Source organism: Danio rerio, chromosome 12, assembly GCF_049306965.1.
Source record: "Danio rerio strain Tuebingen ecotype United States chromosome 12, GRCz12tu, whole genome shotgun sequence".
NCBI classification, from domain to species: Eukaryota; Metazoa; Chordata; class Actinopteri; order Cypriniformes; family Danionidae; genus Danio; species Danio rerio.
Genome location: NC_133187.1, coordinates 5,301,045 through 5,325,451, shown reverse-complemented (window position 1 = coordinate 5,325,451; position 24,407 = coordinate 5,301,045). Strand labels below are relative to the sequence as shown.

Sequence of the window (24,407 nt, the reverse complement as noted above, 5' to 3'; positions counted from 1 at the left end):
TTCTGCAACAACTGCCCCATACTCCGCTTCAGTAGAGACTACTACAGTAGGCAGCACTTTCGCAGAATCGACTTCATCAGGCACTATTTCTGCCAAAATTACCTTTGAAACCACTTTTGCAGAATCTAGTACAGCAGTCACTACCTCTGCTGCAACAACTGCACCATACAGCACTTCTAAAGAAGCTACTACAGTTGGCAGCACTTTAGCAGAATCAACTTTATCAGGAAGTAGTTCTCCCATAACAACCTTTGGAGCAACTTCTGCAGAGTCTAGTACGTCAGGCACTACCTCTGCTGCAACAACTGCCCTATACTCTACTTCAGTAGAAACGACTACAGTAGGCAGCACTCTAGCAGAATCAACTTCATCCAGCACTATTTCTGCAAAAACTACCTTTGGAACAACTTCTGCAGAGACTAGTACGTCAGGCACTATCTCTGCTGCAACAACTGCCCCATATTCCACCTCTGTAGAAGCTACTACAGTTGGCAGCACGTTAGCAGAATTGACTTTAGCTGGCAGTGATTCTCCCATAACAACCTTTGGAGCAACTTCTGCAGAGTCTAGTACGTCAGGCACTGCCTCTGCTGCAACAACTGCCCTATACTCTACTTCAGTAGAAACTACTACAGTAGGCAGCACTCTCGCAGAATCGACTTTAACAGGCACTGTTTCTCCCATAACAACCTTTGGAGCAACTTCTGCAGAGTATAGTACCTCAGGCACTACCTCTGCTGCAACAACTGCCCCATATTCCACCTCTGTAGAAGCTACTACAGTTGGCAGCACGTTAGCAGAATTGACTTTAGCTGGCAGTGATTCTCCCATAACAACCTTTGGAGCAACTTCTGCAGAGTCTAGTACGTCAGGCACTGCCTCTGCTGCAACAACTGCACAATACACCACTTCTAAAGAAGCTACTACAGTAGGCAGCACTCTCGCAGAATCAACTTTATCAGGCACTGTTTCTCCCATAACAACCTTTGGAGCAACTTCTGCAGAGTATAGTACCTCAGGCACTACCTCTGCTGCAACAACTGCTCCATACTCCTCTTCAGTAGAAACTACTACAGTGGGCAGGACTTTAGCAGAATCAACTTCGTCAGGCACTATTTCTACCAAAACTACCTCTGAAACCACTTCTGCTGAGACTAGTATGTCTGGCACTACTACCTCTGCAACTTCTGCCCCATACTCCACTTCTAAAGAAGCTACTACAGTTGGCAGCACTTTAGCAGAATCAACTTTATCATTCACTAGTTCTCCCATAGCAACCTTTGGAGCAACTTCTGCAGAGTCTAGTACGTCAGGCACTGCCTCTGCTGCAACAACTGCCCTATACTCTACTTCAGTAGAAACTACTACAGTAGGCAGCACTCTCGCAGAATCAACTTTATCAGGCACTGTTTCTCCCATAACAACCTTTGGAGCAACTTCTGCAGAGAATATTACCTCAGGCACTACCTCTGATGCAACAACTGCTCCATACTCCTCTTCAGTAGAAACTACTACAGTGGGCAGGACTTTAGCAGAATCAACTTCATCAGGCACTATTTCTACCAAAACTACCTCTGAAACCACTTCTGCTGAGACTAGTATGTCTGGCACTACTAACTCTGCAGCTACTGCCCCATACTCCACTTCTAAAGAAAGTACTACAGTTGGCAGCACTTTAGCAGAATCAACTTTATCATTCAATAGTTCTCCCATAGCAACCTTTGGAGCAACTTCTGCAGAGTCTAGTACGTCAGGCACTGCCTCTGCTGCAACAACTGCCCTGTACTCTACTTCAGTAGAAACTACTACAGTAGGCAGCACTCTTGCAGAATCAACTTTATCAGGCACTGTTTCTCCCATAACAACCTTTGGAGCAACTTCTGCAGAGTCTAGTACGTCAGGCACTACCTCTGCTGCAACAACTGCTCCATACTCCTCTTCAGTAGAAACTACTACAGTGGGCAGGACTTTAGCAGAATCAACTTTATCAGGCACTATTTCTGCCAAAATTACCTTTGAAACCACTTTTGCAGAATCTATTACAGCAGTCACTACCTCTGCTGCAACAACTGCACCATACAGCACTTCTAAAGAAGCTACTACAGTTGGCAGCACTTTAGCAGAATCAACTTTATCAGGAAGTAGTTCTCCCATAACAACCTTTGGAGCAACTTCTGCAGAGTCTAGTACCTCAGGCACTACCTTTGCTGCAACAACTGCCCCATACTCCACTTCAGTAGAAACTACTACAGTAGGAAGCACGTTAGCAGAATTGACTTTAGCTGGCAGTGATTCTCCCATAACAACCTTTGGAGCAACTTCTGCAGAGTCTAGTACGTCAGGCACTGCCTCTGCTGCAACAACTGCCCTATACTCCACTTCAGTAGAAACTACTACAGTAGGCAGCACTCTCGCAGAATCGACTTTATCAGGCACTGTTTCTCCCATAACAACCTTTGGAGCAACTTCTGCAGAGTATAGTACCTCAGGCACTACCTCTGCTGCAACAACTGCCCCATATTCCACCTCTGTAGAAGCTACTACAGTTGGCAGCACGTTAGCAGAATTGACTTTAGCTGGCAGTGATTCTCCCATAACAACCTCTGGAGCAACTTCTGCAGAGTCTAGTACGTCAGGCTCTGCCTCTGCTGCAACAACTGCACAATACACCACTTCTAAAGAAGCTACTACAGTTGGCAGCACTTTAGCAGAATCAACTTTATCATTCACTAGTTCTCCCATAGCAACCTTTGGAGCAACTTCTGCAGAGTCTAGTACGTCAGGCACTGCCTCTGCTGCAACAACTGCCCTATACTCTACTTCAGTAGAAACTACTACAGTAGGCAGCACTCTCGCAGAATCAACTTTATCAGGCACTGTTTCTCCCATAACAACCTTTGGAGCAACTTCTGCAGAGTATAGTACCTCAGGCACTACCTCTGCTGCAACAACTGCTCCTTACTCCTCTTCAGTAGAAACTACTACAGTGGGCAGGACTTTAGCAGAATCAACTTCATCAGGCACTATTTCTACCAAAACTACCTCTGAAACCACTTCTGCTGAGACTAGTATGTCTGGCACTACTACCTCTGCAACTACTGCCCCATACTCCACTTCTAAAGAAGCTACTACAGTTGGCAGCACTTTAGCAGAATCAACTTTATCATTCACTAGTTCTCCCATAGCAACCTTTGGAGCAACTTCTACAGAGTCTAGTACTTCAAGCAGTACCTCTGCTGCAACAACTGCCACTTACACCACTTCAGTAGAAGCTACTACAGTAGGCAGCACTCTAGCAGAATCGACTTCATCAGGCACTATTTCTGCCAAAATTACCTTTGAAACCACTTTTGCAGAATCTAGTACAGCAGTCACTACCTCTGCTGCAACAACTGCACCATACAGCACTTCTAAAGAAGCTACTACAGTTGGCAGCACTTTAGCAGAATCAACTTTATCAGGAAGTAGTTCTCCCATAACAACCTTTGGAGCAACTTCTGCAGAGTCTAGTACATCAGGCACTGCCTCTGCTGCAACAACTGCCCTGTACTCTACTTCAGTAGAAACTACTACAGTAGGCAGCACTCTCGCAGAATCAACTTTATCAGGCACTGTTTCTCCCATAACAACCTTTGGAGCAACTTCTGCAGAGTCTAGTACGTCAGGCACTACCTCTGCTGCAACAACTGCTCCATACTACTCTTCAGTAGAAACTACTACAGTGGGCAGGACTTTAGCAGAATCAACTTTATCAGGCACTATTTCTGCCAAAATTACCTTTGAAACCACTTTTGCAGAATCTATTACAGCAGTCACTACCTCTGCTGCAACAACTGCACCATACAGCACTTCTAAAGAAGCTACTACAGTTGGCAGCACTTTAGCAGAATCAACTTTATCAGGAAGTAGTTCTCCCATAACAACCTTTGGAGCAACTTCTGCAGAGTCTAGTACCTCAGGCACTACCTCTGCTGCAACAACTGCCCCATACTCCACTTCAGTAGAAACTACTACAGTAGGAAGCACGTTAGCAGAATTGACTTTAGCTGGCAGTGATTCTCCCATAACAACCTTTGGAGCAACTTCTGCAGAGTCTAGTACGTCAGGCACTGCCTCTGCTGCAACAACTGCCCTATACTCCACTTCAGTAGAAACTACTACAGTAGGCAGCACTCTCGCAGAATCGACTTTATCAGGCACTGTTTCTCCCATAACAACCTTTGGAGCAACTTCTGCAGAGTATAGTACCTCAGGCACTACCTCTGCTGCAACAACTGCCCCATATTCCACCTCTGTAGAAGCTACTACAGTTGGCAGCACGTTAGCAGAATTGACTTTAGCTGGCAGTGATTCTACCATAACAACCTTTGGAGCAACTTCTGCAGAGTCTAGTACGTCAGGCACTGCCTCTGCTGCAACAACTGCACAATACACCACTTCTAAAGAAGCTACTACAGTTGGCAGCACTTTAGCAGAATCAACTTTATCATTCACTAGTTCTCCCATAGCAACCTTTGGAGCAACTTCTGCAGAGTCTAGTACGTCAGGCACTAGCTCTGCTGCAACAACTGCCCTATACTCTACTTCAGTAGAAACTACTACAGTAGGCAGCACTCTCGCAGAATCAACTTTATCAGGCACTGTTTCTCCCATAACAACCTTTGGAGCAACTTCTGCAGAGTATAGTACCTCAGGCACTACCTCTGCTGCAACAACTGCCCCATATTCCACCTCTGTAGAAGCTACTACAGTTGGCAGCACGTTAGCAGAATTGACTTTAGCTGGCAGTGATTCTCCCATAACAACCTCTGGAGCAACTTCTGCAGAGTCTAGTACGTCAGGCTCTGCCTCTGCTGCAACAACTGCACAATACACCACTTCTAAAGAAGCTACTACAGTTGGCAGCACTTTAGCAGAATCAACTTTATCATTCACTAGTTCTCCCATAGCAACCTTTGGAGCAACTTCTGCAGAGTCTAGTACGTCAGGCACTGCCTCTGCTGCAACAACTGCCCTATACTCTACTTCAGTAGAAACCACTACAGTAGGCAGCACTCTCGCAGAATCAACTTTATCAGGCACTGTTTCTCCCATAACAACCTTTGGAGCAACTTCTGCAGAGTATAGTACCTCAGGCACTACCTCTGCTGCAACAACTGCTCCATACTCCTCTTCAGTAGAAACTACTACAGTGGGCAGGACTTTAGCAGAATCAACTTCATCAGGCACTATTTCTACCAAAACTACCTCTGAAACCACTTCTGCTGAGACTAGTATGTCTGGCACTACTACCTCTGCAACTACTGCCCCATACTCCACTTCTAAAGAAGCTACTACAGTTGGCAGCACTTTAGCAGAATCAACTTTATCATTCACTAGTTCTCCCATAGCAACCTTTGGAGCAACTTCTACAGAGTCTAGTACTTCAAGCAGTACCTCTGCTGCAACAACTGCCACTTACACCACTTCAGTAGAAGCTACTACAGTTGGCAGCACTCTAGCAGAATCGACTTCATCAGGCACTATTTCTGCCAAAATTACCTTTGAAACCACTTTTGCAGAATCTAGTACAGCAGTCACTACCTCTGCTGCAACAACTGCACCATACAGCACTTCTAAAGAAGCTACTACAGTTGGCAGCACTTTAGCAGAATCAACTTTATCAGGAAGTAGTTCTCCCATAACAACCTTTGGAGCAACTTCTGCAGAGTCTAGTACGTCAGGCACTACCTCTGCTGCAACAACTGCCCTGTACTCTACTTCAGTAGAAACGACTACAGTAGGCAGCACTCTAGCAGAATCAACTTCATCCAGCACTATTTCTGCAAAAACTACCTTTGGAACAACTTCTGCAGAGACTAGTACGTCAGGCACTATCTCTGCTGCAACAACTGCCCCATATTCCACCTCTGTAGAAGCTACTACAGTTGGCAGCACGTTAGCAGAATTGACTTTAGCTGGCAGTGATTCTCCCATAACAACCTTTGGAGCAACTTCTGCAGAGTCTAGTACGTCAGGCACTGCCTCTGCTGCAACAACTGCCCTATACTCTACTTCAGTAGAAACTACTACAGTAGGCAGCACTCTCGCAGAATCGACTTTATCAGGCACTGTTTCTCCCATAACAACCTTTGGAGCAACTTCTGCAGAGTATAGTACCTCAGGCACTACCTCTGCTGCAACAACTGCCCCATATTCCACCTCTGTAGAAGCTACTACAGTTGGCAGCACGTTAGCAGAATTGACTTTAGCTGGCAGTGATTCTCCCATAACAACCTTTGGAGCAACTTCTGCAGAGTCTAGTACGTCAGGCACTGCCTCTGCTGCAACAACTGCACCATACACCACTTCTAAAGAAGCTACTACAGTTGGAAGCACTTTAGCAGAATCAACTTTATCAGGAACTAGTTCTCCCATAACAACCTTTGGAGCAACTTCTGCAGAGTCTAGTACGTCAGGAACTACCTCTGCTGCAACAACTGCCCTATACTCTACTTCAGTAGAAACGACTACAGTAGGCAGCACTCTAGCAGAATCAATTTCATCAGGCACAATTTCTGCCAAAACTACCTTTGGAACAACTTCTGCAGAGTCTAGTACATCAGGCACTGCCTCTGCTGCAACAACTGCACCATACACCACTTCTAAAGAAGCTACTACAGTTGGAAGCACTTTAGCAGAATCAACTTTATCAGGAACTAGTTCTCCCATAACAACCTTTGGAGCAACTTCTGCAGAGTCTAGTACGTCAGGAACTACCTCTGCTGCAACAACTGCCCTATACTCTACTTCAGTAGAAACGACTACAGTAGGCAGCACTCTAGCAGAATCAATTTCATCAGGCACAATTTCTGCCAAAACTACCTTTGGAACAACTTCTGCAGAGACTAGTACGTCAGGCACTACCTCTGCTGCAACAACTGCACCATACTCCTCTTCAGTAGAAACTACTATAGTGGGCAGGACTTTAACAGAATCTACTTCGTCTGGCACTATTTCTCCCATAACAACCTTTGGAGCAACTTCAGCAGAATCTAGTATGTCAGGCACTACCTCTGCTGCAACAACTGCCTTTTACTCCACTTTTGTAGAAGCTACTACAGTTGGCAGCACTTTAGCAGAATCAACTTTATCAGGAACTAGTTCTCCCATAACAACCTTTGGAGCAACTTCTGCAGAGACCAGTTTCTCAGGCACTTTTACTGCTGCAACAACTGCCCCATACTCCAATTCAGTAGAAACTACTACAGTAGGAAGCACTCTAGCAGAATTGACTTTAGCTGGCAGTGATTCTCCCATAACAACCTTTGAAGCAACTTCTGCAGAGTCTAGTACATCAGGCACTACCTCTGCTGCAACAACTGCCCTATACTCTACTTCAGTAGAAACGACTACAGTAGGCAGCACTCTAGCAGAATCAACTTCATCAGGCACTATTTCTGCCAAAACTACCTTTGGAACAACTTCTGCAGAGACTAGTACGTCAGGCACTACCTCTGCTACAACAACTGCCCTATACTCTACTTCAGTAGAAACGACTACAGTAGGCAGCACTCTCGCAGAATCAACTTTATCAGGCACTATTTCTTCCAAAACTACCTTTGAAAAAACTTTTGCAGATTCTAGTACAGCAGTCACTACCTCTGCTGCAACAACTGAACCTTACACCACTTCTAAAGAAGCTACTACAGTTGGCAGCACTTTAGCAGAATCAACTTTATCAGGAACTAGTTCTCCCATAACAACCTTTGGAGCAACTTCTGCAGAGTCTATCTCAGGCACTACCTTTGCTGCAACAACTGCTCCATACTCCTCTTCAGTAGAAACTACTACAGTAGGCAGCACTCTAGCAGAATCCACTTCATCAGGCACTTTTTCTGCCAAAACTACCCTTGAAACCACTTTTGCAGAATCTAGTACGTCAATCACTACCTCTGCTGCAACAACTGAACAATACACCACTTCTAAAGAAGCTACTACAGTTGGCAGCACTTTAGCAGAATCAACTTTATCAGGAACTAGTTCTCCCATAGCAACCTTTGGAGCAACTTCTACAGAGTCTAATACACCAAGCAGTACCTCTGCTGCAACAACTGCCCCTTACACCACTTCTGTAGAAGCTACTACAGTTGGCAGCACTTTAGCAACATCAACTTCATTTGGCACCATTTCTGCCAAAACTACCTTTGGAACCACTTCTGCAGAGACTAGTATGTCTGGCACTACTACCTCTGCAACTACTGCCCCATACTCCACTTCTGAAGAAGCTACTACAGTTGGCAGCACTTTAGCAGAATCAACTTTATCAGGAACTAGTTCTCCCATAACAACCTTTGGAGCAACTTCTGCAGAGTCTAGTACCTCAGGCACTACCTTTGCTGCAACAACTGCTCCATACTCCTCTTCAGTAGAAACTACTAGAGTAAGCAGCACTCTAGCAGAATCCACTTCATCAGGCACTGTTTCTGCCAAAACTACCTTTGGAGCAACTTCTACAGAGTCTAGTAAATCAAGCAGTTCCTCTGCTGCAACAACTGCCCCTTACACCACTTCTGTAGAAGCTACTACAGTTGGCAGCACTTTAGCAAAATCGACTTCATCAGGCACTATTTCTACCAAAACTACCTTTGCAACCACTTCTGGAGAGACTAGTATGTCAGGCACTACTACTGCTGCAACTACTGCCCCATACTCCACTTCAGGAGAAACTACTACAGTAGGCAGCACTCTAGCAGAATTGACTTCATCAGGCACTATTTCTACCAAAACTGCCTTTGGAACCCCTTCTGCAGAGACTAGTACGTCAGGCACTACTTCTGCTGCAACAACTGCCCCATACTCCACTTCTGTAGAAGCTACTACTGTTGGCATCACGTTAGCAGAATCGACTTCATCAGGCACTATTTCTGCCAAAACTACCTTTGGAACCACTTCTGCAGAGACTAGTATGTCAGGCATTACCTCTGCTGCAGCATCTGCTTCATGCTCCTCTTCAGTAGAAACTACTACAGTTGGCAGCACTTTAGCAGAATCTACTTCATCTGGCACTAGTTCTCCTATAACAACCTTTGGAGCAACTTCAGCAGAGTCTAGTACGTCAGGAACTACTTCTGCTGCAACAACTGCCCCTGACACCACTTTTGTAGAAACTACAACAGATGGCAGCACTTTAGCAGAATCAACTTCATCAGGCACTATTTCTCCCATAACAACCTTTGGAGCAACATCTGCAGAGACTAGTATGTCAGGCACTATTTCTGCTGCAACTACTGCCCCATACTCCACTTCAGTAGAAACTACTACAGTAGACAGCACTTTAGTAGAATCGACTTCATCAGGCACTATTTCTGCCAAAACTACCTTTGGAACCACTTCTGCAGAGACTAGTATGTCAGGCATTACCTCTGCTGCAGCATCTGCTTCATACTCCTCTTCAGTAGAAACTACTACCGTTGGCAGCACTTTAGCAGAATCTACTTCATCTGGCCCTAGTTCTCCTATAACAACCTTTGGAGCAACTTCAGCAGAGTCTAGTACGTCAGGAACTACTTCTGCTGCAACAACTGCCCCTGACACCACTTTTGTAGAAACTACAACAGATGGCAGCACTTTAGCAGAATCAACTTCATCAGGCACTATTTCTCCCATAACAACCTTTGGAGCAACTTCTGCAGAGACTAGTATGTCAGGCACTATTTCTGCTGCAACTACTGCCCCATACTCCACTTCAGTAGAAACTACTACAGTAGACAGCACTTTAGTAGAATTGACTTCATCAGGCACTATTTCTTCTAAAACTACTGTTGAAACCACTTTTGCAGAATCTAGTACGTCAGTTACTACCTCTGCTCCAACAACTGCCCCATACTCTACTTCAGTTGAAACTATTAAAGAGGGCAGCACTTTATCAGAGTCAACTTTATCAGGCACTATCTCTGCCAAAACTACCTTTGGAACAACTTCTGCTGAGACTAGTATGTCAATGACCACTTCTGTTGTTGCCCCATACTCCACTTCAGTAGAAACTACTACAGTAGGCAGCACCTTAGCAGAATCGATTTCATCAGGCACTATTTCTGCCAAAACTTCCTTTGAAACCACTTTTGCTGAATCTAGTACATCAGGCACTACCTCTGCTGCAACAACTGCCCCATACACCACTTCAGTAGAAGCTACTGTTCCAGTCATCACTTCTGTACAATCTAATATCCATGGCACCACCCCTGCTGAAGCGACTGCTTCCAAAAGTACCACTTCTGTAGAAACTTCTGCCATTTACTCTACTTCACTAGAAACTACTACAGCGGCCACCACTTCTGCAGAATCTAGTACGTTAGGCACTTCTTCTGCAACAAGTGCCTCATACACTATTTCTGCTTCAACAACTGCCCCATACACCACTTCAGTAGAACCTTCTACAGTTGGCAGCACTTTAGCAGAATCAACTTCATCAGGCACTATTTCTCTCATAACAACCATTGTAGCCACTTCTGCAGAGTCCAGTGCGTCAGGCACTACTTCTGCTGCAACAACTGCCCTGCACACCACTCCATTAGAGACTACTTTTCCAGTCACTACTTCTGTACTGTCTTCTACCTACGGCACCAACCCTACTGAAACGACTGCTTCCCTAGGGACCATTTCTATAGATACTACTAGAACAGGCACCACTTCTGTGTAAAGTACTGCCCAATACACCCCTTCTGTTGAAACTTCTTTTTCTGTCATCACTTCTGTACAGTCTACCACTGATGGCACCACTCCTGCTGAAACAACTGCTTCCCCAGGGGCCAGTTCTGTAGATACTACTAAAACAGGCACCAGTTCTGTAGAAACTACTGCCATGTACACCTCTTCAGTAGAAACATCAACATATGGCAGCACTTTAGCAGAATTGACCTTATCAGGCACTTTTTCTGCCGAAATTACTTTTGGAATCACTTCTGCAGAGACTACTATGTCAGGCACTACCTTTGCTGAAACAACTGCCCAATACACCACTTCTGTAGAAGCTTCTACAGTTGGCAACATTTTAACAGAATCTAATTCATTAGGCACTATTTCTGCCAAAACTACCTTTTTAACCACTTCTGCAGAATCAAGTACGTCAGGCACTACCTTTGCTGAAACAACTGCCCCATACACCACTTCAATAGAAGCTACTATTCCAGTCACAACTTCTGTACAGTCTACTATCCATGGCACCACCCCTGCTGAAGCGACTGCTTCCAAAAGTACCACTTCTGTAGAACCTTCTGCCATGTACTCTACTTCACTAGAAACTACTACAGCGGGCATCACTTCTGCAGAATCTAGTAAGTCTGGCACTACTTCTGCTGCAATAACTGCCCCATACTCCACTTCTGTAGAAGCCACTACAGTTGGCAGCTCTTCTGTACAGTCTACTATCCATGGCACCACCCCTGCTGAAACGACTGCTTCCCAAAGCTCCACTTCTGTAGAAACGTCAGCTATGTACTCTACTTTACTAGAAAATTCTACAGCGGGCACCACTTCTTCAGAATCTAGTACGTCAGGCACTGCCTCTGGCACAACAACTGCCCCATACACCATTTCTGTAGAAACTACTACAGTTGGCAGCACTTTAGCAGAATTGACTTCATCAGGCTATATTTCTCCCATAACAACCTTTGGAGTAACTTCTGCAGAGTCTAGTATGTCAGGCACTACTTCTGCTGCAACAACTGCCCCATACTCCACTTCAGTAGAAACTACTAAAGTAGGCAGCACTTTAGCAAAATCAACGTCATCAGGCACTATTTCTGCCAAAACTACCTTTGGAACCACTTCTGCAGATTCTAGTACGTCAAGGAGTTTCTCTGCTGGAACAACTGCCCCGTACACCATTTCAGTAGAAACTACTACAGTTGGCAGCACTTTAGCAGAATCAACTTCCTCAGGCACCATTTCTCCCATAACAGCCATTGGAAGAACTTCAGCTGAGTCTAGTATGTCAGGCACTACCTCTGCTGCAACAACTGCCCTATACACCACTTTGGTAGAAACAACTATTCCAGTCACCACTTCTTTACAATCTGCTATCTGTGGCACCACCCCTGATGAAACGACTACTTCCCAAAGCACCACTTCTTTAAAAACTTCTGTCATGTACACCTCTTCAGTAGAAACTACTACAGTGGGCAGCACCTTTGCAGAATCATCATCAGGCACCATTTCTGCTAAAACTACCTTGGGAACCAATTCTGCTGAATCTAGTATGTCAGTTAGTTACTCTGCTGCAACAGCCGCCCCATACACCACTTCAGTAGAAACTACTATTCCAGTCACCAGTTCTGTTCAATCTAATATCCATGGCACCACCCCTGCTGAAACAACTGCTTACCTAGGCACAACGTCTGTAGACACTTCTGCCATGTACTCCACTTCAATAGAAACTACTACAGCGAGCTCCACTTATGCAGAATCTTTATCAGGCATCATTTCTTCCTAAACTACCATGGCAACCACTTCTATAGAATCTAGCACATCAGAAACCTCCTCCGCTGCAACAAAAACCTTGGTGAGTAGTAACCCAACATCTACTTTTTTCAAAACAGTAACGTTACCAGCCACCACTTCAGTAGGAACTACTTCCCCATTTACCACTTTTGTGGAATTTACTACTCGTGGCACCACCTCTGTGATAACGGATTCCCTAGGCACCGGTTTTGTAGAAACCGCTAAAATAGGCAACATTTCTGCTGAAACTTCTTCCCATGTCTCCTATTCTGTAGACTCTACTACCCCAAGTACCACCTTGGATGGAAAAATCGATTCCTTTAGCATCGCTGCTGTAAAAACTACTTCCACAGACACCACTACTGTAGAAAGTTTTTTTGCAGACTTTGTTGTGCTTGGCAGTGGTTTTGATGAATCAACTACTCCAGCCACCACTTCTGAATAAATGTCTACCTTAAGCACTTTGGTAGAGAAATCTACTTTGCAGACCAAGTCTGTAGAAACTGTATCCCCAGTCACCATTTCTGTAGAATATACCACCCATAGCACAACCACTGCAGAAACAACTGCTTTCCCAGGGTCCACTTCTTTAGAAACTACTGCCATGTACACCACTTCTGTAGAAACTACTACAGCCAACACAAATTTAGCAGAATCAACTTCATCAGGCACTGTTTCTCCCAAAACTACATTTGGAACCACTTCTGCAGATTCTAGTACATCAAAGAGTTTCTCTGCTGGAACAACTGCCCTGTACATCACTTTGGCAGCACTTTAGCAAAATCGACTTCATCAGGCACTTTTTTCCCATAACAACCTCTGGAACCACTTCTGCTGAATCTAGTACGTCAGGCAGATTCTTTGCTGGAACAACTGACCTGTACACCTCTTCTGTACAGTCTACCACTGATGGCACCACTCCTGTTGAAACGACTGCTTCCCTAGCGACCAGTTCTATAGCAACTACTAGAACAGGCACCAGTTCTGTAGAAACTACTGCCATGTACACATCTTCAATAGAAACTATTAAAGATGGCAGCACTTTAGCAGAATCAACTTCATCAGGCACTGTTTCTCCCAGAACAACCTTTGGAGCAACTTCTGCACAGTCTAGTACGTCAGGCACTACCTCTGCTGCAACAACTGCCCCATACACCACTTCAGTAGAAACTACTATTCCAGTCACCACTTCTGTACAATCTACTATCCTTGGCACCACCCCTGCTAAAACGACTGCTTCTCCAAGCACCACTTCTGTAGAAAAATCAGCCATGTACTCTACTTTACTAGAAACTACTATTGCAGGCACCACTTCGGCAGAAGCTAGTAAATCAGGCAGTACCTCTGCTGCAACAACTGCCCCATACACCACTTCGGTAGAAGCTACTACCGTTGGCAACACTTTAACAGAATCAACTTACTCAAGCACTATTTCTCCCATAACAACCTTTGGAGTAACTTTTGCAGAATCTAATACGTCAGGCACTACCACTGCTGCAGCAACTGCCCCATACACCACTTCTGTAGATACTACTACCATTGGCAGCACTTTAACAGAAACTACTTCATCAGGCCCTATTTTTCCCATAACAACCTTTGGAGCAACTTCTGCAGAATCTAGTACATCAGGCACTACCACTGCTGCAACAACTGCCCCATACACCACTTCTGTAGAAGCTACTACCGTTGGCAGCACTTTAACAGAATCAACTTCATCAGGCACTATTTTTCCCATAACAACCATTGGAGCAACTTTTGCAGAGTCTAGTACATCAGGCACTACCTCTGCTGCAACAACTGCCCCATACACCACTTCTGTTGAAACTACTGCCATGAACACCACTTCTGAAGAAACTACTACCATTGGCAGCACTATAGCAGAATCAACTTCATCAGGCACAGTTTCTGCCAAAACTACTTTTGGAACCACTTCTGCAGATTCTAGTTCATCAAGCAGTTTCTCTGCTGGAACAACTGCCCTGTACACCACTTCAGTATAAAACTACTTTTCCAGTCACCACTACTGAACTGTCTTCCACTAATGGCACCACCCCTGCTGATACGATTACTTCCCTAGGGACCAGTTCTATGGATACTTCTAGAACAGGCACCAGTTCTGTAGAAACTACTGCCATGTACACCTCTTCAGTAAAAACAACTAGAGATGGCAGCACTTTAGCAGAATCTACTTCATCAGGCACTGTTTCTCCCAGAACAACCTTTGGAATCACTTCTGCTGAATCTAGTATGTCAGGCAGTTTTTCTGCTGGTACAACTGCCCCATACACCACATCTGTAGAAAATACTACTCCAGTCACCACTTCTGTACAATTTACTATCCATGGCACCACCCTTCCTGAAACAACTGCCTCCCTAAGCACCTCTTCTGTAGAAACTTCTCCCATGTACTCTACTTCAGTATAATCTACTACAGCGGGCACCACTTCTGAGTCTAGTACATCAGGTACTTCCTCTGCTGCAACAGCTGCCTCATACACCATTTCTGTAGAAAGTACTACCGTTGGCAGCAGTTTAACAGAATCGGCTTCATATATTCCTATTTCTCCCATAACAACCTTTGGAGCAGCTTCTGCAGAATCTAGTACGTCAGGCACTACCACTGCTGCAACAACTGCCCCATACACCACTTCTGTAGAAACTAATACCATGTACACCAATTCTGTAGAAACTACTACCATTGGCAGCACTATAGCAGAATCGATTTCATCAGGCACCGTTTCTGCCAAAACTACTTTTGGAACCACTTCTGCAGATACTAGTACGTCAAGCAGTTTCTCTGCTGGAACAACTGCCCTGTACACCACTTCAGTAGAAACTACTTTTCCAGTCATGACTTCTGCACAGTTTGCCACCAATGGCACCACCCCTGCTTAAACGACCACCTTTGTAGAAATTACTGCCATGTACACCACTTCGGTAGAAACTATTACAGCCGACACAACTTTAGCAGAATCCTCTTCCTCTGGCACTATTTCTCCCATAACAACCTTTAAAGCAACTTCTGCAGAATCTGGTATGGCAGGCACTACCTCAGTTGCAACAACTGCCACATACACCACTTCAATAGAAACTACTACTCCAGTTACCACTTCTGTAGAAACTAATGGCTTTTACACCTCTTCATTAGAAACTACTACAGCCAACCCAACATTAGCAGAATTGACTTCATCAGGCAACATTGCTCCAAAAATACACTATGTATCAACTTCTGCAAAATCTAGTTTGTCAGGCACTACCGCTGGTGCAACAACTGCCCCATACAGCACTTCTGTAGAAACTACTACTGTTGGCATCACTGTAGCAGAATCGTCTTCCTTTGGCACTATCTCTGCCAAAAGTACTTCTGGAACCACCTCTGCTAAATGTAATACGTCTGGCACTACCTCTTCTGCAACAACTGCCCCTTACACCATTTCTGTAGAAACTACTACCCTTGGCAACACTTTAACACAATCAACTTCATCTGGACCTATTTCTCCCTTAACAACCTTTGGAGTAACTTCTGCAGAATCTAGTATGTCAGGCACTACCACTGCTGCAACAAGTGCCCTATACACCACTTCTGTAGAAACTGTTACCGTTAGCAGTACTTTAACAGAATCGACTTTATCAGGCCCTATTTCTCCCTTAACAACCTTTGGAGCAACTTCTGCAGAATCTAGTACATCAGGCACTACCTCTTCTGCAACAACTGCCCCATACACCACTTCTTTAGAAACTAATGCCATGCACACCACTTCTGAAGAAACTACTACCATTGGCAGCACTTTAGCAGAATCGACTTCATCAGGCACAGTTTCTGCCAAAACTACTTTTGGAACCAAAAAGGAGTTTCTCTGCTGGAACTACTGCCCTGTACAACACTTCGGTAGAAACTACTTTTCCAGTCACCACTACTGAACTGTCTTCCACCAATGGCACCACCCCTGCTGATACGACTGCTTCCCGAGGGACCAGTTCTATGGATACTACTAGAACAGGCACCAGTTCTGTAGAAACTACTGCCATGTACACCTCTTCAGTAGAAACAACTAGAGATGGCAGCACTTTAACAGAATCGACTTCATCAGGCACTATTTCTGCCAAAACTACCTTTGGAATCACTTCTGCTGAATCTAGTACATCAGGCAGTTTCTCTGCTGGCACAACTGCCCCATACACCACATCTGTAGAAACTACTTCTCCAGTCACCACTTCTGTACAATTAACTATCCATGGCACTACCCTTCCTGAAACGACTGCTTCCCTAAGCACCTCTTCTGTAGAAACTTCTGCCGTGTACTCTACTTCAGTAGAATCTACTACAGCGGGCACCACTTCTGAGTCTAGTACATCAGGTACTTCCTCTGCTGCAACAGCTGCCTCATACACCATTTCTGTAGAAACTACTACCGTTGGCAGCAGTTTAACAGAATCGGCTTCATATATTCCTATTTCTCCCATAACAACCTTTGGAGCAGCTTCTGCAGAATCTAGTACGTCAGGCACTACCACTGCTGCAACAACTGCCCCATACACCACTTCTGTAGAAACTAATGCCATGTACACCAATTCTATAGCAAAATTGATTTCATCAGGCACCGTTTCTGCCAAAACTACTTTTGGAACCACTTCTGCAGATACTAGTACGTCAAGCAGTTTCTCTGCTGGAACAACTGCCCTGTACACCACTTTAGTAGAAACTACTACAGTTGGCAGCACTTTAGCTGAATCTACTTCATCAGGCCCTATTTCTTCCTTAACATCCTTTGGAGCAACTTCTGCAGAATCTATTACGTCAGGCACTTCCTTTGCTACAACAACTGCCCTATACGCCACTTCTGTAGAAACTACTACAGTTGGCAGCACTTTAGCAGAATCAACTACATTAGGTACTATTTCTGCCAAAACTACATTTGGAACCAGTCCTACAGATTCTAGTACGTTAAGCAGTTTCTCTGCTGAAACAACTGCCCTGTACACCACTTCAGTAGAAACTACTTTTCCAGTCACGACTTCTGCACAGTCTGCCACCAATGGCACCACCCCTGCTAAAACGAGCACTATCTCTGCCAAAAGTACCTTTGGAACCACCTCTAAGTCTAGTATGCAAGGCAGTTTCTCTGCTGCAACAACTGCCCTGTACTCTACTTTAGTAGAAACTTCTTTTCCTGTCACCACTTCTCTACAATCGACCACCGATGGCACCACCCCTGCCAAAACGACTGCTTCCCTAGAGACCAGTTTTATAGATACTACTAGAACAGGCACTAATTTTGTAGAAACTATTACAGTTGGCAGCACTTTAGCAGAATCAACTTCATTAGGCACTATTTCACCCAAAACAACCTTTGGAATAACTTCTGCAGAATCTAGCACTTCAGAGACTACCTTTGCTGCAACAACTGCCCCATACATCACTTCAGTAGAAACTACTATTCCAGTCACTATTTCCGCACAATCTACCTGCGATGGCACCACCCCTGCTAAAACAACTGGCTTCCATTGGCACTACTTCTGAAGAAACTACTACCCTCTACACCACTTCAGTTGAAACTACAGTTGGCAGCACTTTAACAGGATCAACTTTATCAGGCACCATTTCTGCCTAAACTACTTTTGAAACCACTACTACAGAGACTTGTACGTCAGGCACTACCTCACTTGCATCAACTTCTCTGTACACCTCTTCAGTTGAAACTACTATCCCAATAACCACTTCTGCACAATCTATTACCTATGGCACCACCTCTGCTGAAACATTAGCTTCCTTTGGATCCACCTTTATACATGTTACTGCCTTGGGTACCACTTTATTTGAAAATTCTTCCCCCAGTCACCATGTCTATAAAATCTACTACCCATGGTACCATCTCTGCCTAAACAACTGCTTCCCCCTAGGCACCACTTCTATTGAAAGTACTGACATGTATATTACTTCAGTAGAAACTACTACAGCCGACACCACTTTTGTAGAGTCAACTTCATCACATACAATTTCTGCCAACTTCATTTGGAACTACTTTTGCAGAATCTAGTGTGTCGGGAACTACCTGTGCTGCAACAACTGCCCCGTACACCACTTCTGTAAAAACTACTTTTCCAGTCATCACATCTGTACAATCAACTACCCGTGGCGCCACCCCTGCTGAAAAAAACTGCTTTCCTAGGCACCACTTCTATAGAAACTACTAGAACAGCTACCACTTCTGCTGAAACTACTTCCCAATACACCACTTGCCTTTCATCAGAATTGATGATCCTGGACATTACTACTACCTTTGGAAACGCTTTGTCAAAATCCACTACCTCTACAGAAATTTTTCCTTTTTTTTGTTGTTGTTAACTTGGCATCACAAAATCTGCTTCCCTAGACTTAACTCCTTCCTAAACTACATAGATAGTTCTACAACATATCAGTTGAAACTACATCTGCCAAAATGAAGTCAGCTGTAGCTGTGGCATGTCTTGACATGTTTTATTGAACCACTGCAACTATGGACTAGGACTATATGGACTATAGACTAGGTTTACTGGAAACCTCATCCCCAGGCATAATGTCTGCAAATCTACTATTTGGTGTGCCATTTCTGTAGAAACTAAAACCCAGAGCATGACTTCTGCAAATAGTTGCTTAGAATTGTTTTATCTTTTGTCTATTTTACAATTTGCTTTTAAAGCTGCAATAATAGTAGCACTAACAATCTCCTTAAAAACATCTAAAGGACTAGTATCAACAAAAATTGTCTGAATTTTTAATATTTTTTTTAGTAACTGCATGGGCTACAAGGAAACAGGTCTGTGAAAAAGGCCACCTACATGAAAATGGTGTTCTCCACAACGCCAATCAACAGCAATTGATGAAGCCACGACTGTGACTCTACACTTGCCTCCATGACCCCTTTTGTAAGTATAATTTTTGTTTGCAATGTAATTACTTTTCTATCTGGGTGCATTTTTAAACTGTGTTACTTGGGGAATTGATACTGCTGCAGAAACCACTTTTTGATGGGTTTGACTGAATTTGTTTTGTATATCCAAAACACTAGACCAGGTTTTAGAGGTCAGGCGTGGAACATGGTTCAGTTAGGACATTTAAGTATTTTTTATAAATGTCTTGGCTAAAAAAAAAAAAATAAAAAAAAGCTTACTGTGTCCATTTTGAAACTGTTTTGTTAAATAAAAATGTCAAACAATTGCAAAAGTTGTGGTTAATTCTAATTTTAAATAGTTCAATTTTACTTTCTTAATCTTAGAACATAATGGCTAATACAACATCACCAATATCAATTTCAATGGACAGTAAAACATTTTTGGACATGTATGAAAAAAATGGATAGATAAAACTATAGTAAGCTATTCAAGGTAATACATACTCACATAGTTCTTTTATTAAAATTACTGGAAAAAATAAGAGTTCTTAGAAAACACCTGTTTCAGAAAAGTCAGTTTATTACATTGTAAAATATAAAAATCGTCAAAATGACCTCATTGGGAAAATCTCAAACTTTTGCTATTAAGATTATAACCACTAAAGTACTGTTTGCATTGAAGTTTTAAGGTCAGGGGCATGAAATTTCCCCACTATTTAGAGGAATCTAATCTAAACTAATTTGTTCCTTTTTTTTTCTTTCTCCTGTTGTGCATCTTGCAGCCGTTATGGAGTTTGTGGATTTAAATGTCTCATGCAATGGAAGATCTGAATGATTATTTTCCAGTAAGTCATCAGTTATCAGTGTTCACTGTAATTACTCAAGTAACTAGTTACTGTAATTAAATGACCTAAATATAAACAGTAATACAAATACGTATTTTACGTTACATAATGAGCACTTTAAGTTACTTATCATGTACTTGCCTTAAAAACTGTAAATAAATGCAACAGTTATGTATTAATCAACTCAGAGAAGCAACATAATTGTACATATTTAATTTAAAACTGTTTATTTTGTATCGTCTATGCATTGAGGTTTATGTGAATTCTATATAGTTTTGAGTCAAGTAATTCAATCTGTTGAGTAATTAAGAGACTTTTCAGGCAGCATAATTGTAAAAGTGATTACAATTATTAAACGATTTAAATGATTTAGTAATGTGATTTGAAGTTATAGTTCATCCAACTATGAGAATTTACTCACCACTCTCAAGTAGTTATAAACCTTTGAGTTTCTTGGACACGCACACAAAATATTTTGAAGGAAAATGAATGTTTAATTATTGACAGATCGGAAACCAGATCAGTCTCAAAAATAATACATTTACAAAATATAATACATACATCCACAACACAACTCACATAAAAAAATTCAGTTTGTAAATTCAAAACACGATTCCTAAAAACACAAATCCAGTTCTTAAATGCAAATTGGATTTTTGTATTTATGAATCGTGTTTTGTATTTAAGAATTACATTTGTGTATTTATTAGTGTTTTTTTTTTAAACTTACAAAACAGGATTCATAAATGCCCAAATCAAATTCATATGGTGAAACTGTAATGATTTTTTTACTTGTGAATTCACAAATTGTGTGTTGTATTTATGTAAATTATATCTATGTATTTTCAGATTTCTTCAAAATTTCAAAAAGTGTTAAAAAATTTTAAGTGAATGGAGAGTAAATGACTTTTCTTTTCGGGGTGCACCATTTCTTTAATTTATTGAAGTAACTTACCCAACGCTGATGAGTATAGCACCAATAAAGATTTCATTTAGTTTCAGCAATAGCCATTGTAAATGATGTATGGTGTTAGTTTGGTGAAGAAATCCTCCATTTTTTCCATGATCATGCTGAATCTTTCTAAGAATAGTCAGATATGGTTTGATTTATTTTCACATGAGCCTGGAACGTTGTTTTATTATAATCTGTTCTTGACATGGAATTCTAGACACACTGCTCTACATCAGTGTAGAACTGGTGAACATTGCTGCTGCCAGATTCTTCATAGATGGCTAGTCAGAAGCATGCTATTTATTGATTACTTATGTTCGTGCATTCATTTGGTCAGTAAATCAAAGTAAACATCAGGGATGAAATCCCAAAAACCTAAATATCTGATTATCATCCATATCGCTGTTTATTTTACACTTACAAATATATCAGTCATTGCCTTGGTACCATACTGTATTGCATTCCAAAGAATTATGTTGTTTCCATGCTGATTAGCCCAAGATTGACATGATTGACATTCTTTTATTTTACAGAATGGTGCATCATTAAATGTGAATTGCTCACATAATAGTTATAACTGGGTCTGGAAATGTATGTGATTATATACTAGCTTTTTTATGATGTATATGTTTTTATGTCTTTAATATAAAATGTTAAATCAGTAGCTTCACCCACATATCTAAACACTTTATTTAACAAAGAACAATTTAGAAAACTGCTCAAAAATAAGACAAATCAACGAGCTGTTCATTAAAATTGTCATGATTGACAGGAATAAGATGAGGGGAAGTTGGGCAGGTAGAACAAATTCATGGTTTACATTCATTTCATGTTGTGTGTTAAGACAAATATTGTATCTGTTGCAGCTGTATCAAGGAACCAGCAATATCCCTCCCTGACAAATGAACGTACACGTACGCTTCTAAAAAGAAGGATATGAAAAACGGCTAGATGGTGGACTGAGGAAAACCCACAAGACCTTGCCCTGAACTCAAAGACTGCTACTGCAGCAGGAGTACTGATATTAGTATCTGTAGTTACTGAAACTGGAAAATAAAAGAAAATGTATGTGAGGGGGGAAATTAATGATGTAATTTGTCAGCTTAATGTTTTATGTGTTGTAATTAAAATGTTTGTAAATGTTTTATTTTTATATGTAATAAAGATTTTCACTTCGGTAAACAAGAACTGATGTTTCATGCTCTCTCGAACAATTTTAAAAGATCAATTTCCTGACATTTAAAAACAGAAGACACTGTGCGCTATAAGATGATGCAGTTACAGTGTTGGTAGTGTAATCATGTATTTCCTTGCAATAGACATTATTGTGTATAAGAGGTGGTCTAAACAACAATAATAATAATATCTTGGGTAAATGGAAAATTTAGCCATTCAGAAAGGTTCTTTTTGCTTCAATTTTACAACCCATTCAAGCAGACTTGTGGGTGGTTGTATTTAAAGTGCATTCAAAAATAAAGCTTTTTAATAGGAACAATTACTCCTTATTAGTTACTGTTACTTGGTTCTTTTTCAACATGCATGTTTACAGGACATTAAATTGATCCTTCAGCCATTTAAAATGTAAAAGTGTGTCCCAACCCCCTATACTTGTACAGTGGAAACCTCTGCTTATGGTGTTTTCATTTCCAATTAAAATTTAACTCATATCAATCTACTTATACTAACTTCACTCATCAAGTAGCTGTTCTGTGGGCATGAGCAGGTACAAGTTGATGAATAGGTAAAAGTAACAGAAAAATGAGTGAATAACACATCAAAGATTAGATGAACTACTGCAGCAGAAGAAGATCACATTGATGGCACTCCTTTCAGATAAGAAAACAAACTAAGAATACAGGTTGCACAGGTCTACTAAGTTTTGGCAATTGTAAGTTGGGAAATATTTTTGCGATTTTCAGCTGGGTCATGTCAAGAGTTAACTGGTTTTTTGAACAAAACAGTAGGTTCACTACTCTCTTGTGGCCTTTATCAAAGTAGCATCTTCCCTGTTAAGCACCACCTTTAGGATTTGCAGAAATGGGTGGTTTGCATCACAGATGTGCAACAAACAAATCTGAAGAAACTGAATAAAACTGTCTTATGACATTTAAAGCAGTTTGGAGTGGAAATAAGGCTTTAACTGCGATGCAACATTTAAACAAACTCTAGGATCCTAATCTATATAAGGTTTCCTATAGTGTGTGTTGTTTTAATGATGCACATTATTGTCATGTCGCATTGTCATACAATTTACACATTTTAATTCAACGATTGAATATGTAGTTTAGTTGACTGACTGGATTCAAAACATTATCATTACTAAATACCATTATAATGCTAATAGTTTTTCTTGTTTATGCTTGTGTACCCTTTTTATTGCTTGACTATATAAGAACATGAGAACAGTCCAAGAGATCACATACAGATCTTAAAAAAGGTCAATACTACACAGTCATAAGAAATAATATAAATCACATACCAATACAAAATACCATTAGACAGAAAAGTGAAAATAAAATAATGGAATCATAGATTTAGTATTAATCAAATAGTAATACTAAAAATACTAAATTAAACAAAAGAATGAAGTTGCACTTAAAGAACCATAAGGGAAACAACTAAAATCAAGGATCTTCATCAAATACATCTGCATAATATTTCGTAGTCTTAGGGTTTTATATTCTTGATAAGATCGAGGAGTGATGGAGTGATTTTAGGAGGCAGTTAAATTCTATTCTAAAATGAGCAAAGGATGGGTAATTATTTGAGAATTTCTATTTGTGAATGAAAAATTTGCCATATAAGATAAAAATTTTTTGATGTGTTTCAGTGATTTAGCTTTTGGTTTATTATATTAAAAAAATTAATATATTTTTTAGACTAAAGCAATTCACAGGATTGGCAGAATTAAATGTAAGAGAACTTAAGAGTGACCAATATTGAACAATCAAACAACATAGCTACTAATGTCTCCTCTGCTTGTTGGCAGAAAGAACAGGAGCTGCCGATGTCCAAAAAAATTGGAAATACTAGAATTTACCGGGTAAATGTTACGTAAGATTTTAAAATGTATTTCTTTTGCCTTGTTGGAAATCATCCGTGTGAACCCACTTGCATGTCATTAGGTTATGCGTCATCCGATTCTAGAAAGCTCTTAGAATTACAGCCTACACTGCATTATAACGACATCTACTGGTTAGCGATGGTACATGCGTACTGTTGCACAAAACGCAGAATATGATGATCATGTTATTTGCT

General features: G+C 41.7%; 4 protein-coding genes across 5 annotated transcripts in view; 3 read left to right on the top strand and 1 right to left on the bottom strand.

The window, feature by feature from the left end:
- Positions 1 to 24,407, top strand: part of fra10ac1 (FRA10A associated CGG repeat 1) — an 855,621-nt gene that overhangs the window by 404,891 nt on the left and 426,323 nt on the right. The gene's annotated exons all lie outside the window — the stretch shown is intronic.
- On the bottom strand, positions 2,959 to 7,082 carry LOC141376828 (uncharacterized). Its single transcript, XM_073918589.1, has 5 exons — positions 5,983 to 7,082; positions 5,026 to 5,394; positions 3,778 to 3,924; positions 3,337 to 3,483; positions 2,959 to 3,231 (listed from the first exon to the last, which is right to left on the bottom strand). Exons 1-5 carry the CDS (start codon positions 7,003 to 7,005, stop codon positions 2,959 to 2,961), a joined length of 1,959 nt encoding a protein of 652 aa, XP_073774690.1. The 5' UTR covers positions 7,006 to 7,082.
- On the top strand, positions 10,692 to 19,334 carry LOC141376743 (uncharacterized). Its single transcript, XM_073918121.1, has 2 exons — positions 10,692 to 12,541; positions 19,252 to 19,334. The coding sequence occupies exon 1, from the start codon at positions 10,844 to 10,846 to the stop codon at positions 12,470 to 12,472; it is 1,629 nt and encodes a 542-aa protein (XP_073774222.1). The 5' UTR covers positions 10,692 to 10,843; the 3' UTR covers positions 12,473 to 12,541; positions 19,252 to 19,334.
- On the top strand, positions 13,482 to 22,337 carry LOC141376744 (uncharacterized). Of its 2 annotated transcripts, XM_073918123.1 has the most exons (3): positions 13,482 to 19,386; positions 20,135 to 20,197; positions 22,016 to 22,337. In XM_073918123.1, exon 1 carries the CDS (start codon positions 13,482 to 13,484, stop codon positions 14,478 to 14,480), a length of 999 nt encoding a protein of 332 aa, XP_073774224.1. In that variant the 3' UTR covers positions 14,481 to 19,386; positions 20,135 to 20,197; positions 22,016 to 22,337. The 2 variants fall into 2 exon arrangements, with proteins under 2 accessions (XP_073774224.1, XP_073774225.1); XM_073918124.1 differs by lacking the exon at positions 20,135 to 20,197.